Here is a 14,473-nt window from a genome sequence, read left to right on the forward strand (position 1 = left end):
ATCATATAACCCACGAATGTTTGCCTCTTGGTAGCTCATGTTGTATTGGGAAGGTAAGTCATCAACAAAGAAAATATGCAATATAATATCAGGTAGGGATAAATTTTATTAACAAAATAGAGCAGTATATGGGGATGGACGGGACTGGGATGTATGGATGGAAGTATTTTAGATAGCGAAGTCACATGACACTCATTCCTTATCAAAGCAAATTCAGTTGTATAACACTAGAGTTCATCTTTGCATGTCTTGGAAACAAATAAGGGTTTGCCACTACAACCAACAGGGCAAATCTAGGAGGAATGCTGAATCCAGTTCAACCGTGTTATTTTCCTCCTCTGGGCACAGAATGAGAGAGGGTCCTCCTCCTCCACTCATGGGCTGCTGTCATCATCAGTGTGTGCAAATCTCCCCTGTTTTGCAGTTGTTTTTCCTTTCTTTAACCCCCTGTCCTAAATCACATTTGTACAGGATGGGCATCCTTTGCTGGCTATTCAATTCCTGTTTTAAAAACTCCTCTTTCGTATATTTATCCACAAATATCTATGAGACACATGTTTATATATGTGATTTTTCAGTCATATCCAATTTCCCAGAAATAGACATAAAAAAACCTTCATTTCTTGCTGCTACAAAAACCTCTGTAATGAGAGGTCTTTTATCAGCAAAGTGCTTTCAAAAAGTACTTTAGACTCAAGGAACATAGCAGATACTAACTACTGTATATAAAATAAACAAGTTTCTTCTGTAGAGCATGGGAACTATATTCAGTATCTTGTAGTAACCCATAATGAAAAAGAATATGAAAAGGAAGATATACATGTTTATGTATGACTGAAACATTATGCTGTTCACCAGAAACTGACACAACATTGTAAACTGACTATACTTCAATAAGGAAGAATGCAAAAAGTATGTTAAATCAACTTTTAGAGTCAGCTTATTTGTCTATACCTTTTGAATAGACATATTACATAGGGATTTTTATGCATTTTGAGACATTGGTTATTTACATATTCTTGGTTACCATAAAAATCTCTACAAAGTACACATTTATAATCATTAAAGTATTTCAAATCCTTTCTTTAGAGGCAGCATACTCTTTGACACAGGTTGAATGCACATTGGCCTAGCACAACATTGTTTATTAATATATTGATTCATTGAACAAATAAATGCTTACACTTTAGTCATAAGATACTAAACGTCTTTAAACCTCAGTTTCCTCATGTGCACTATTGGACACAAATGTCCCCATTCTCATGAGAGTTTAGTGAGATAATGCATTTAAATCCCCGAGAAGAGGGACCAGTATATTGTAGACACTCAGGAGAAGCTGTTGATGCTTTTCAATTCTCAGTGTCACCTTCCTTTACCTGCTAATTCTAGCTGTTTTCAAAATCCGTCAATTCATATGCGTAAAACATGACATAGCTCACTGCTCAATTGTCGGGCTAATTTATGATTTTACAAGATTTTATGGATGAAACATTTGTGCATTGATCTTTGGCTGAATCAGGAATTAAAATTAATAATAATAACCAATATATTTGAGAAATTATTCCATGTCACACTTCTGCTAAGCATCCCACTAAGTCCCATAATAAGGGATTGTGAGGCACGTGTTGTTAGGAGGAGACTAAGGCTTACAGAGGGGAAGTGGCTTGCTCAAGGTCACTAAGGAAGTGACTAGCAATCAGGATTTGAACCCCACTCTGATTTCAGACTCGTTCTGGTTGCTCGTGCTTTTAGCCACTACGTTACCCCTCCTCTAGTTTTGGTATTTTTATTGTCTCTCACAATCAGGCACAGGCACTGTTTTCTCCATTTTGATAGGTTCTTACATGAATTACCCTTCTATCCCCCTTGACTGTCAATGTTTCTTCCCCCATGTTCAGAAACTATCCTTGTAGTTGCAAGAGAGGTGATCTATCTGTGCTGTAAAGATGGTGGAATTTGGAAGTTTGACTATCCATGATTAACTGGCCCAAGTTTGGCAGAAAAAATGGGCCATGCATGACCGGGGCGTGTCTGGTGTGTGCAGCTGTGGTCATGCCGTGGACAGTGCCCTGGACTGAAGACAAACAGTAGGGGTTTGATTTGTCCTCCATCACCTGCTCACACGCTGACTCCTGATTCACAAGTGAGATACCATGTCTGTAAAGCAGTTTATCAAACACAGAGCAATATTCAAAACTGAGTCACTTGTGAAAGGGCTGCCTGGGGAATGTGGAATACAAAAAGGGGAGATTTGGTGAATTACTGAGATTGGATGCTCCAGGTTGCAACACACATGCTGATGACTAGGAAAAAAGGAGGAAGGTTTTGGATCTGGGACTCAGGAAGAACCGTTCTAAAAGCACGGGGTGAGTGGATGTGGCTGGGAATACAATTTTTTTTCCCTTTTCTTTCTACTGATGAGATTTGCTTCTAGCAAAACAAATGGTATAGGTGGTCTGGAGGTCAAACTGGATGGACTTAAAACCAAATGGCAGACGGAAGTTTTACTTGGACCTTATGACTTCTCAATCCATGAATTACTTGAAACTATTGAGGAGAAAAGAATAAGGTTTCAAACCGGGTTGGAGTAAATGGGTGGCCAGCTTACGGAACTCACCTCCACATCCAGATGCTTTTCTTTCTTTCCCAGCCTCTCCAGAAGGTGATCTGCACCACATCTGTTCATCAGGTCCTAGTCTGCTTCTCAGCCAAAGCTCAGCTTCCTCATGTGTCTCCCACAAAATATGGGGCCGACTGAAAGGAGAGAAGCAAGAAGGGAGGAGCTGAGTTACTACTCCAAAGGGGTAACAGGTTTCCCTGCCTTGGCCTCAACCCCCATTTCTTCCCTAACGCCTGGTCCCCAGCACACCGCTGCTTCTCCGGGCTCCGGATCTCAGGAGGCAGAGATGCCGGGACTCAAGCGGGAGGGCTCTCCTGACTGTGGAAGCCCAGCCAGCTTCTCATGAGCCTCAGGTCTGCTCTGCTGGGCTCGGGGGCACCTGTTAGGCTGCGGGAGTTGTGGTGTGATGACCTCTCAGGGGAGTTTGTCCTGGGATCTCTGTAGGCAGAGAGCAGACTGCGAATCACAGGCTGCACAGCTGACTCCAAGGGGAGAAGGGGACCCCTGGGGCCTCCTGTTTAGATGCCAGGGCTAACCTCAGAGCTGCGTAGCCTCCCTCAGCATCTCCAGGGCGTGCTTCAGTTTCCTCAAGTGTGGGTTATCAAGGGTGGACAGATACTTATGTGGGTGAATATTTTTATTTTGGGGGATTCAGATGTGGACCAAGGTATATTCTCGAATCGAGCAAGTCATAAATCATTATGGGGAGTTCTCAGTTTTCATGGATTCAGTGGGGGTAGATCAATGGTGTGCATGTATTTTAGTGTCTGGGGAAGCACGTGTCTTAGATTTTTTGTCTGTGTGGGGTTAGGTTACTGTTAGTTCATATATGTTTAAAGAACAAGGTCAGGGAAATGTCACTGTCACACATAGCAATGGGGCTTTGGAAAAAATAATGTATGTGTTTTCAGAATTTATGCTCAGAGCAGTGTTTTGAGGTTTAGTGTTGAGGAACGGAGGTATTTATTAGAAAGATGACCTTGCCGCTTAGGAGTTGCTTTTAACATGTTATTTAACCTCTAAACCTTTCATTTCTTCATCTGAAAAATAAGGTTAGTAACTCTTCCTGGCACTAAAACCAGAGGGAGAATTTCCTTTTGAATTTTATATAGAGAATATTGTGTATTGTGGTGAACGTCATCCACAATGATGTTATTGGAAATAAAACCCATTCTGCTGCTGCCCTTAGAGGAAACCACGGTCTCTCACCCAAGACACCTGTGCCTTCTTCCTTAGCTTTGAGATGAATTCAAAAAATTTAATCTTCTTATTAAGAGTAAGTACTGCATCTCAAAGGTTCAGCTACCCAGCAGTCCCTGAAAGTATTTAGCATGGGCAAGACGGTCTTATTAAAGCTTTCGATGAATTAATTTTTTAAAAAAGAGTAAGTACTGCAGAGACAGAGAGCCCTGCGTTGGAGTCCTGCCTCCTGTACTCTTCCTCTTCACGTGGCCTTTGTCTTTCTCTTGTTTCTATTCATTCATTCAGCAAATATTTGTTTATTTATTTATTTCCAGCTTTACTGAGATGATTGACATATAACGTTGTGTAACGTTAAGTTATGCAACACAATGATCTGATATCTGTATTTACTGCAAAATCATGTTAGTTAACACACCCATAACCTCACAGAGTTACAACTTTTTGTTTATTTTTTTTGATGAGAACTTTGAAAATCTACTCTCCTAGTGAATTTCTTTTTTTTTTTTTAATCTTTAAAATTGAGATATAGTTGATGTACAACATTATGTAAGTTTTGGGTGTGTAACATAGTAATTCACAATTTTTAAAGGTTATACTCCATTTATAGTCATAAAATATTGGCTGTATTCCCTGTTATGTATAATATATCTTTGTAGCTTACTTGTTTTTTTTTTTGTATCTCTTAATCCCTTACCCCTATCTTGCCCCTCGCCCCTTCCCTCTCCTCACTGGGAACCACTAGTTTCTTTTCTATATCTATGAGTCTTTAATTTTTCTTCTTTTTTGTTATATTCACTAGTTTGCTTTATTTTTTAGATTTCACATATAAATGATATAATACAATATTTGTCTTTCCCTGACTTATTTCACTTAGCATAATACTTTCCAAATCCATGCAAGTTGTTGCAAATAGAAAAATTAAGGGGAGGGGGTAGCTCAAAATGGTAGAGTGCATGCTTAGCATGCATGTGGTCCTGGGTTCGATCCCCAGTACCTCCTTTAAAATAATTAATTAATTAATTTAAATTAAATTAAACTAATTACCTCTGCCCAAGAAATAAAATAAAAACTAAATTTAAAAAAGGAAAATTATGTATATTCTGGATATGTCTTTTGTCAGATATATGCATTGTGAATATTTTTTCCCTTTTCATTTTCTTAAGGTTTCTTCTGGTGAGCAGAAGTTTTAAACTTTGATGAAAGCTAATTTTAAAAGTGTTCTTTTGTAATTAGTCCTTTTTGTTTCCAGACCTAGGAAACGTCATTCATCTCAAGGTCATAAATACATTTACATATATTTTTCTGTTTTCTTCAAGAAATTTAAAGTTCTATTCCTCACATTTTGGTCAATGAACCCTTCTGAATTAATTTTTGCACATGACATGGAGTGAGGGGGCAGGTTTAATTGTTTTCTGTGTGCTTATCCAGTTGCTCCTGCTTAACGTATTGGATGAATCCTTCTCTTCCCATTAAACCACATTGGCACTTTGCCAAAAATTAAATGCATATAGAAATAAATATTTATCTCTGGGTTCTCTATTCTGTTACATTGATCTATTTCTGTGTTCTTATACAAATATTACACATATTGATTACTTTAGCTTTGTAGTAAGTCTTGAGATTTGATAATGTGTCCTCCAACTTTATGATTTTTCTTCAGGATTGTCTTGGCTGTTCAAGATCGTTTCATTTCCATTCACATTTTAGAACTGGCTGTCTGTTTTCAAGGACAGTGACTAGACTCCCGTGCTCAGGCTTGGAAAAGGGAGTGGAATCAGGATCCGATCTCCTAAAGCCTAAGCAGGGGCAGCGTGACCAGGTTTGGTGCAGGGTCTTCAGACTGTGGTGAGGGAAGGGGATCACGAAGCACATTGCAAAGACTTCCTGTTTCTCAGTGGAAACACTTGATGCAATAGAACACTGAACTATGCTTTTAAAGTTCCAAAATTTTGGTACCCGGAATGCTATATGCTATTAAATTATCATTCAAGTGAAAAGCCATAATGATATTTTTCAGATTTGCGAGCACCCTAAAAAGCTTCTCTTCAGCTGGCATCTTACAAAGAAAGTCATTCACCATTGCACTGGTTATCTGATTTCTTAACAGTTTAAAATTCCATGAGCTATAGATATTTATTTGCTCAAATTTAGACGTTACAAATATGGATAAAGAAGTGGAAGCTCTCTCCTGTCTCCTCCCCTGCACTTTTTTCTTACTCCAGTGACTATACATATATTAGAGAAAGATAGATAGATAAAATTTTTTAAAATATAATGATTTATATTTTTATACATTGTTCTACATCTTGATTTTTCTACTTAATGGCTTTTGAAGGGAGTAATAGAGATCTGTTTGATTTTTTCAGCCCGCTGCATATTGCTACAGTCTATATAATGGATCATAACTAATTTCTCTATTTCCTTTTGAGAGGATTTTAGGTTTTTGCCAATTTTTATTTGCTGTAAACCCACTAAATAACTTTATTAAATTAAACTTCACTAAAATAAAATCTAAGTACCCAATATACACTTATGATAATATTTCTACAAATTAGTCACTTAAGAGTTGGAGTTTCTAGAATAAGTATTAAACATACAGCTTTAGAGATGGATGAAGGTAAGAAAGGTTTCAACATCTCCAGTGTGGGATGGATACTTTCTTTGTTCTTGTTCTTTCTGATCATTTGCAATTTTTAACTGGTTAAAAAAGTGAGGAAACTGAAAATAAATAAAGCCATAGCAATATAATAAAGGAGAAATAGAAAGCAGAGAGAAGCGAAAAAGTGAAAAGTTAAGTTCTAAACAAGAAAAAATTTTTGAAAGAGAAAAGTGAGGAATTAATTTTTAAAAAATCCTCAAAACAAGAAAATTAGCTAAAATGTACTCTGCCTCCTTTCCCTGCTATTCCCTGTCTTCTTTATTTCTTTCCCCTTTCAAAAGTTTGCAGACCATTCAACCATTATAAATTAACTCATGATTTTTAGCAGTATATTGAAATGTGAAGGCATTTGGAGGATAAGCCTTAAAGAGAGAGACATTTGTTGAGAAAATATCTGTGGGGAAAGGGTTAGTTTAAAGCAGTATTTGGAAGATGAGATGTCATGAATTTTCATAAGAAAGAGGGGAAATAGTAAGGGAAGAGGATTATGAGTTAAGCAGAGACAAGGCCAACTGGTGGGCCGTCATCAATGGATGTGCCTGCCCACAGTAGAAATAGCCTTGTCTCCCATGGCTTAAAAATGCTGACCTCCAAGAGCTTGATTGCTCACCAAGATCCAATAGAAACCAGAGTTAAGTGGAGCCAGTTCCACTGTGTGTTCATCAAGAGGGTGCTGCCTGGGGTTTCCTCCTGCCCATCAGCTTCCTCAGGCCCTGCTTCAGGTCTTTGTTTCTCAGGCTGTAGATGAAAGGGTTGAGCATGGAGGACAGAACTGTGTAGACAATCGTTGCCATGTGGTCCCTGACGGTGTAGGTGGACACGGGCTGTAAATAGACATAGAAGATGCTTCCATAAAAGAGTGTTACCACAGTGAGGTGAGAACCGCAAGTGGAGAAGGCTTTGCGTTTCCCAGCAGCTGAAGGAATGTTGAAAACAGTGATGAGGATTTGCGTATAAGAGAAAGCAATGAATAGAAAGGGGGTCACCACAAAAACAGATCCTTCAATCATTATCACAATTTCATTGACAAATGTGGAGGAGCAGGACAATTTCATCAGAGGGCTGAGGTCGCAGAGAAAGTGGTGGATAACATTAGAGTCACAGAAGTTGAGCTGATTCAGCAGAAGTGTGTGTAGGAGTGAGTGGAGGTGAGGCAATGAGCAGGACAAGGCCACCAGGAGGACACAGCAGTGGTGGCTCATGACGGTGACATAGTGGAAGGGGTCACAGATGGCCACATAGCGGTCAAAGGCCATGACTGCTAGAAGGCAGCTGTCAGTGTTGCCCAAAGCATATATAAAATACATCTGGGTCAGACACCCAGCATAGGAGATGGTCTTCCCTGACACGAAGTTCACCAGCATTCTGGGGACGATGGTCGTTGTGAAGCAAATATTAGTGAAAGACAAGAAACTCAAGAAGAAATACATGGGGGTCTTGAGCTGGGGGTCAGAGCGGATGGCCAGGATGATGAGCAGGTTCCCTATTATTGTGATGAGGTACATGGTGAGGAAGAGGATAAAGAGTGGCATCTGGTCCTCAGGCCGGGAGGAGAGTCCCAGGAGGATGAATTCAGAGACACTGCTGGTTTGGTTGACTCTTTCCATTGACTTGGGTCTAGTTATATACAAGAAGCTTTTTTTAAAATTTATTTTACATGTTCCAATTCCATAACCTAATCCTGAGAAGCCAGCAGGTCTTTGTTTCCTCTATTTTGTCACAATGAGCAGTTGTGCAGGGACCGCTTGTCAACCTCATGGTCCTTGATTTCATCTTCCATTCCCAGGTCCACTGGCATTGTAAGGGCCTTGTACTGAAAGCTAGAGAGACAGAAGGAGAGTTTTCCTTTAGAAATCATCAGAGGTGGCCCTCTCTGATTGAAGTTCATTAGCTCTTATTCTGAGAAAGGCACTGTCTCCATGCTGGGAACATAGCAATAAAACAGAGAAATCTTTTGCTTTGGGTAGCTCATGTTCTAGTTTGGAAGACAGATCAGCAACCAAGAAATATGCAATATAATATCAGGTAGGGATAAATTTTGTTAACAAAATAGAGCAGTATAAGGATGGAGATGGCTGAGGAGTGGAGGGTGGAGGTATTTTAGATAGCGAAGTCACAGGACACTCATTCCTTATCAAAGCAAATTCAGTTGTATAACACTAGAGTTCATCTTTGCATGTCTTGGAAACAAATAAGGGTTTGTCCCAATAACCAATAGGGCAAATCTAGGAGAAATGCTGAATCCAGTTCAACAGTGTTATTTTCCTCCTCTGGGCACAGAATGAGAGAGGGTCCTCCTCCTCCACTCATGGGCTGCTGTCATCATCAGTGTGTGCAAGTCTCCCCTGTTTTGCAGTTGTTTTTCCTTTCTTTAATCCCCTGTCCTAAATCACATTTGTACAGGATGGGCATCCTTTGCTGGCTATTCAATTCCTGTTTTAAAAACTCCTCTTTCATACATTTACCCAAAAATATCTATGAGATACATATCTATCTATCTATCTATCTATCTATCTATCTATCTATCTATCTATCTTCTATGCTTTTTTCCAAGTCATATCCAGTTACCTAGTGATGGACATCAAAATGGCCTCTGTTTTTTTTTTTCTGTGCTATACAGAAGAAACTTTATTTTTTTAAATTTATTTTTATATATAGTGGCTACTATTTGTAAATCTCAAACTCCCAAATTTATCCCTTCTCACTCCCTTTCCCTGGTAACCGTAAGATTGCTCACTATGTCAATGAGTCTGTTTTTGTTTTGTAGATGAGTTCATAGTGTCCTTTTTCTTTTGGCCTCTGTTTCCTGATACTACAAAATATTCTGTAATGAGAGATCTTGCATCAGTAAAATGCTTTTTGAAAGTGCTTTAAATCAGTTTCGTAGGGTCAGCCTATTCATCCATACCTTGTGAATTACAGATTACATAGGGATTTTCAGACTTTGAGACATTAGTTATTTACATATTCTTGATTACCATAAAAATCTCTACAAGGAACATATTTATAATACCAAGGTGTTTAAAATAATTTTTTAGAGGCAGTATATATACTTTCACAGAGTTTAAATAGTCCTATTACCCTGGAATTTTTAATGCATTTTAAAATTCTTATATATTAATTTATATATTAATTTAACATTGATAAATTAATATATTAATTCACTTAACATTCGAATGCTTACATTTTAGTTGTAAGTTATTGCACATCTTTAAATCTCAGTTTCCTCATATGTAATATTGAACATAAATAGCCACATTCTCATGAAGATTTATTTATATACATATTTTTTAATATTTTGTGGAGGAGGTAATTAGGTTTGCTTATTTATTTTTAGAGGAGGTGCTGGGGATTGAACCCAGGGCCTTGTGAATGCTAAGCATGCACTCTACCACTTGAGCTATATGGCCCCCTCATGAGGATTTAGTGAGATAACACATTGAAAACATTTATAAGAGAGAGAAGCATATTGAAAACTCTCAGGAGAAGCTGTTGATCTCATCAGTCCCCGTGTCACCTTCCCTTATCTGCTATTTCTAGATGTTCTCAAAATCAGTTATTCACATGCATAAAATACCATATCCCTCACTGCCAAATTGTCAGGCTAATTTCAGAATTTTGCAAGATTTTATGGAAGGAATATTTGTTTACCATTGAATGATTTGAATGAATCAGTAATTTAAGTTAATAATCATAACCAGTATTTATGAATATGTATTACATATCAAGCTTATGCTAAGCATCTCACTAAATCCCATGATAAGGACCTGTGAGGCATGTGTTGTTAGCAGGAGACTAAGACTTACAGAGGGGAAGTGGTTTGCTCAAGGTCACTAAGGGAGTGAATAGCAATCAGGATTTGAACTCCAAGCTGACTCTAAGCTCATACTCTCAAACTCCTCTAGTTTTGGTATTTTTATTGTCTCTCACAGTCAAGGCACAGGCACTGTTTTCCTCATTCTGATAATTTCCTACATGAATTACTCTTCTATCCTCCTTAACTGACAAGCTTTCTTTTCCTATAGTCAGAATCTATCCTTGTGGTTGCAAGCGAAGTGATCTATCTTTCTGTGTTGTAGAGATGGTGGAATTTGAAGGTTTGACTATCCATGATTAATTGGCCAAAGTCTGGCAGGAAAAATGGGCCATGCATGACCGGGGCGTGTCTGGTGTGTGCAGCTGTGGTCATGCCGTGGACAGCGCCCTGGACTGAAGACAAACAGTAGGGGTTTGATTTGTCTTCCATCACCTGCTCACAAGCTGATTCCTGATGTCTTATGAATTACAAGTGAAATACCGAGTCTGTAAAAGAATTGATCAAACACAGGTTAATATTAAAAAATGTCATTTGTGAAAGGGCTGCCTGGGGAATGTGGAATACAAAAATTAGTGGAGCTATGATGATGAATTAATGAGATTGGATGCTCCAGGTCTCAGGAATGAGGAACCCCCATCCTGATGACTAGAAAACAGGAGGAAGGTTTCAGATCTGAGAGTCAGGAAGAACCATGCTAAAAGCACAGGGTGAGTGGATGAGGCTGGGAATACAATAGTTATTTGTCTTTTCTTTCCTCCTAATGGGTTTTGCTTCCAGCAAAACAAATGGTATAGGTAGCCTGGAGGTCAAACTGGATGGACTTGAAACCAAATGGCAGACGGAAAGTTTTACTTGGACCTTATGACTTCTCAATCCATGAATTACTTGAAACTATTGAGGAGAAAAGAATAAGGTTCCAAACCGGGTTGGAGTAAATGGGTGGCCAGCTTACGGAACTCACCTCCACATCCAGATGCTTTTCTTCCCTTCCCAGCCTCTCCAGAAGGTGATCTGCACCACATCTGTTCATCAGGTCCTAGTCTGCTTCTCAGCCAAAGCTCAGCTTCCTCATGTGTCTCCCATGAAATCCGGGCTGACTGAAAGGAGAGAAGCAAGAAGGGAGGAGCTGAGGTACTACTCCAAAGGGGTAACAGGTTTCCCTGCCTTGGCATCAACCCCCATTTCTTCCCTAACGCCTGGTCCCCAGCACACTGCCGCTTCTCCGGGCTCTGGATCTCAGGAGGCAGAGATGCCGGGACTCAAGCGGGAGGGCTCTCCTGACTGTGGAAGCCCAGCCAGCTTCTCATGAGCCTCAGGTCTGCTCTGCTGGGCTCGGGGGCACCTGTTAGGCTGCGGGAGTTGTGATGTGATGACCTCTCAGGGGAGTTTGTCCTGGGATCTCTGTAGGCAGAGAGCAGACTGGGAATCACAGGCCACAGAGCTGACTCCATGGGGAGAAGGGGACCTCCTGTTTAGACGCCGGGGCTAACCTCAGAGCTGCGTAGCCTCCCTCAGCATCTCCAGGGCGTGCTTCAGTTTCCTCAGCTGTGGGTTATCAAGGGTGGACAAATACTTATGTGGGTGAATATTTTTATTTTGGGGGATTCAGATGTGGACCAAGGTGTATTCTAGAATCAGGCAGATCATAAGTCACTGAAACCTCAGGGAGGTTTCAGTTTTCATGGATTCAGTGGGGTAGATCAATGGTGTGTATGTCTGGAGAGGCATGTGGATTAGGTATTTTTCTACGTGGGTTTAGGTTAATGTTAGTTTATGTACGTTTAACACACAAGGTCAGGCAAAGGTTACTGTCATATGTAGCAAATGGGCTTTGGAGAAAGTAATGTTTGTATTTCATTGTTTAGGCTCAGAGCAGTGTTTTAAGGTTTAGTGTTTAGGAAAAGTGATATTTATTGGAATGCTGGCTTTGTCAATTAGTGTTTGCTTTTAACAAGTTACTTAGCCTCTAAGAACCTTAGTTACTGCATCTGAAAAGTGAGGCTAACAACTCTTCCTGGCACTAAAATCAGAGAGAAAATCTCCTTTTGAATTTTGTATAGAGAATATTGTGTATTATGGTGAACAACGTTCACAACCATGTTACAGGAAATAAAACACATTCTGCCTCTGCCCTCAGATGGAACTGCTGTCTCACACAACATACAAGTGTCTTTTCCCTTAGCCTTGAGTTTAATTTTAAACATTTGATCTAGATATTAAGAGTAAATACAATGGAGACGGAGAGCCCTGGGTTTTAGTCCCGCTTCCTCCATGTACTATTCATGTGGCCTTCCTTCCTTCTATTCATTCATTCAACAAATATTCATTTATTTACTTATTTCCACTTATATGACATTATGTAAGTTTAAAGTATACAACATAAAGATTTTATATCTGCATTTATTGCAAAAAGATTACTCAACAATGTTATTTAACATATCCATCACCTCACATAGTTACAACTACTTTTTTTTGTAGTGAAAACTTTGAAAATCTATTGTCTTAGCAGCTTTCAAATATACAACACAGTCTTGTTAGCTATAGTCCCCAGGCTGTAAATTACATCCCCCAAGTTTTTCATCCCTTTGACTACCTTCAGTCATTTTTCCCACCCAGGACTGCTCGCTCCTGGCAACCACCAATCTACTCCGAGTTATTTTTCTTATATTGCACATATAAATGAGATCATGTGGTATTTGTCTTTCTCTGACTTATTTCACTTAGCATATGTTTCAATATGTTGTTACAAATGGCAGGGTTTCATTTTTATGGCTGAATAATATTCCAGTAATATTCACATTTTTTTAATCCACTCATCCATTGATGGACATTTAGGTTGTTTCCATGTCTTGGCTATTTATAAAGCTCCAGTGGTTCAGATATCTGTCTGACATAGTGATTTCATTTCTTTAGGATGTATAATATACCCAGAAGTAGGATTGCTGGATCATATGGTGCCTCCATATTGTTTTCCTTAGTGCCTGTCCTAATTTACATTCCTACCAACAGTGCCCAGGGTTCCTTTTTCTCCACATCATCCCCAACTCTTTTTATCTCTTGACTTTTTGATAATAGCCATTCTAACAGGGATGTGGTGATCTCTCCTTGTGATTTTGCATTTCCTGATGGTTAACGATGTTAAGCTCCTTTTCATGTACCTGTTGGCCATTTGAATATCTTCTTTGGAAAAATGTCTGTTCAGGTCCTTTGACTGTTTTTTAGTTAAATTTTTATTTTTTGATATTGATTTGTATGAGTTTCTTATATATATTTTGGATATTAACCCCTTATCAGATATGTAGTTTGCTAATATTTTTCTCCATTCTGTAGGATGTCTTTTCATTTTGTTGATAACTGTTTTGCTATATGAAAGCTTTTTAGTTCGATGTAGTCTTGTAGTCCCAATTGTCTTTTAAATTTGTTTGTTCGTTTGTTTTGCTTTTGTTGCTTGTGCTTTGGGTGTTATATCTATAAAATCATTGCTAAGATCAATGTCAAGGAGGTTTTTCCTTATAGAAATGCAACGGATTTTTGTATGCTGATTTTTATCCTGCAACTTTACTAAATTTGTTTATCTATTCTAACAGTTTTTTGGAGTCTAAAATTTTCTGTATATATTATCATGTTCTCCGCAAACAGAGACACTTCTTTTCTGATTTGAATGCCTTTTATTTCTTTTTCTAATCACTCTGCCTAGGACTTTCAGTACTACATTAAATACGAGTAATGAGAATGGGCATCCTTGTCTTATTCCTAACCTTAGAGGAAAACCTTTCACCAGTAAGTATGATGTTAGCTGTGGGTTTGTCATATACGGTCTTTATTATGTTGTGGTTTGTTCCTCAACTATTTGTTGAAGTTTTTATCATGTAGGGATATTGTATGCAGAAAAAGCATCTATTGAAAAAAATCATATGATTTTTATCTGTTCTATTACTGTGGTGTAACATATTTATTGACCTGCATATGTTGAACCATCCTTGCATCAAAGGGATAAATCCGACTTGATCACGGTGTATGATCCTTTTAGTGTATTACTGAATTCAGATTGCTCATGCATTGTTTTCCCAGTTTGGTTTAGTAGTTGTGTGTTCTTGCTCACTAAACTTCTTTAAGAGGATTATTCTGAATTCTTCATCAGACAGTTTATTGATCTCCATTTCTTTAGGGTCAA

At 38.7% G+C, this 14,473-nt stretch overlaps 1 protein-coding gene across 1 annotated transcript; it reads right to left on the reverse strand.

Moving 5' to 3' along the window:
* Positions 1-6,970: 6,970 nt before the first annotated feature.
* On the reverse strand, positions 6,971-8,089 carry LOC102506933 (olfactory receptor 1L8). The gene has a single exon (XM_006189115.2). It carries the CDS (start codon positions 8,087-8,089, stop codon positions 7,145-7,147), a length of 945 nt encoding a protein of 314 aa, XP_006189177.2. The 3' UTR covers positions 6,971-7,144.
* Between the last annotated feature and the right edge of the window lie 6,384 nt (positions 8,090-14,473).

Source organism: Camelus ferus, chromosome 4 (assembly GCF_009834535.1).
Source record: "Camelus ferus isolate YT-003-E chromosome 4, BCGSAC_Cfer_1.0, whole genome shotgun sequence".
In the NCBI taxonomy this organism is placed as follows: Eukaryota; Metazoa; Chordata; class Mammalia; order Artiodactyla; family Camelidae; genus Camelus; species Camelus ferus.

Coding starts and splice junctions, on each gene's coding strand:
- LOC102506933 (XM_006189115.2), bottom strand. CDS start 8,089: ATGGAAAGAGTCAACCAAACCAGCAGTGTCTCTGAATTCATCCTCCTG.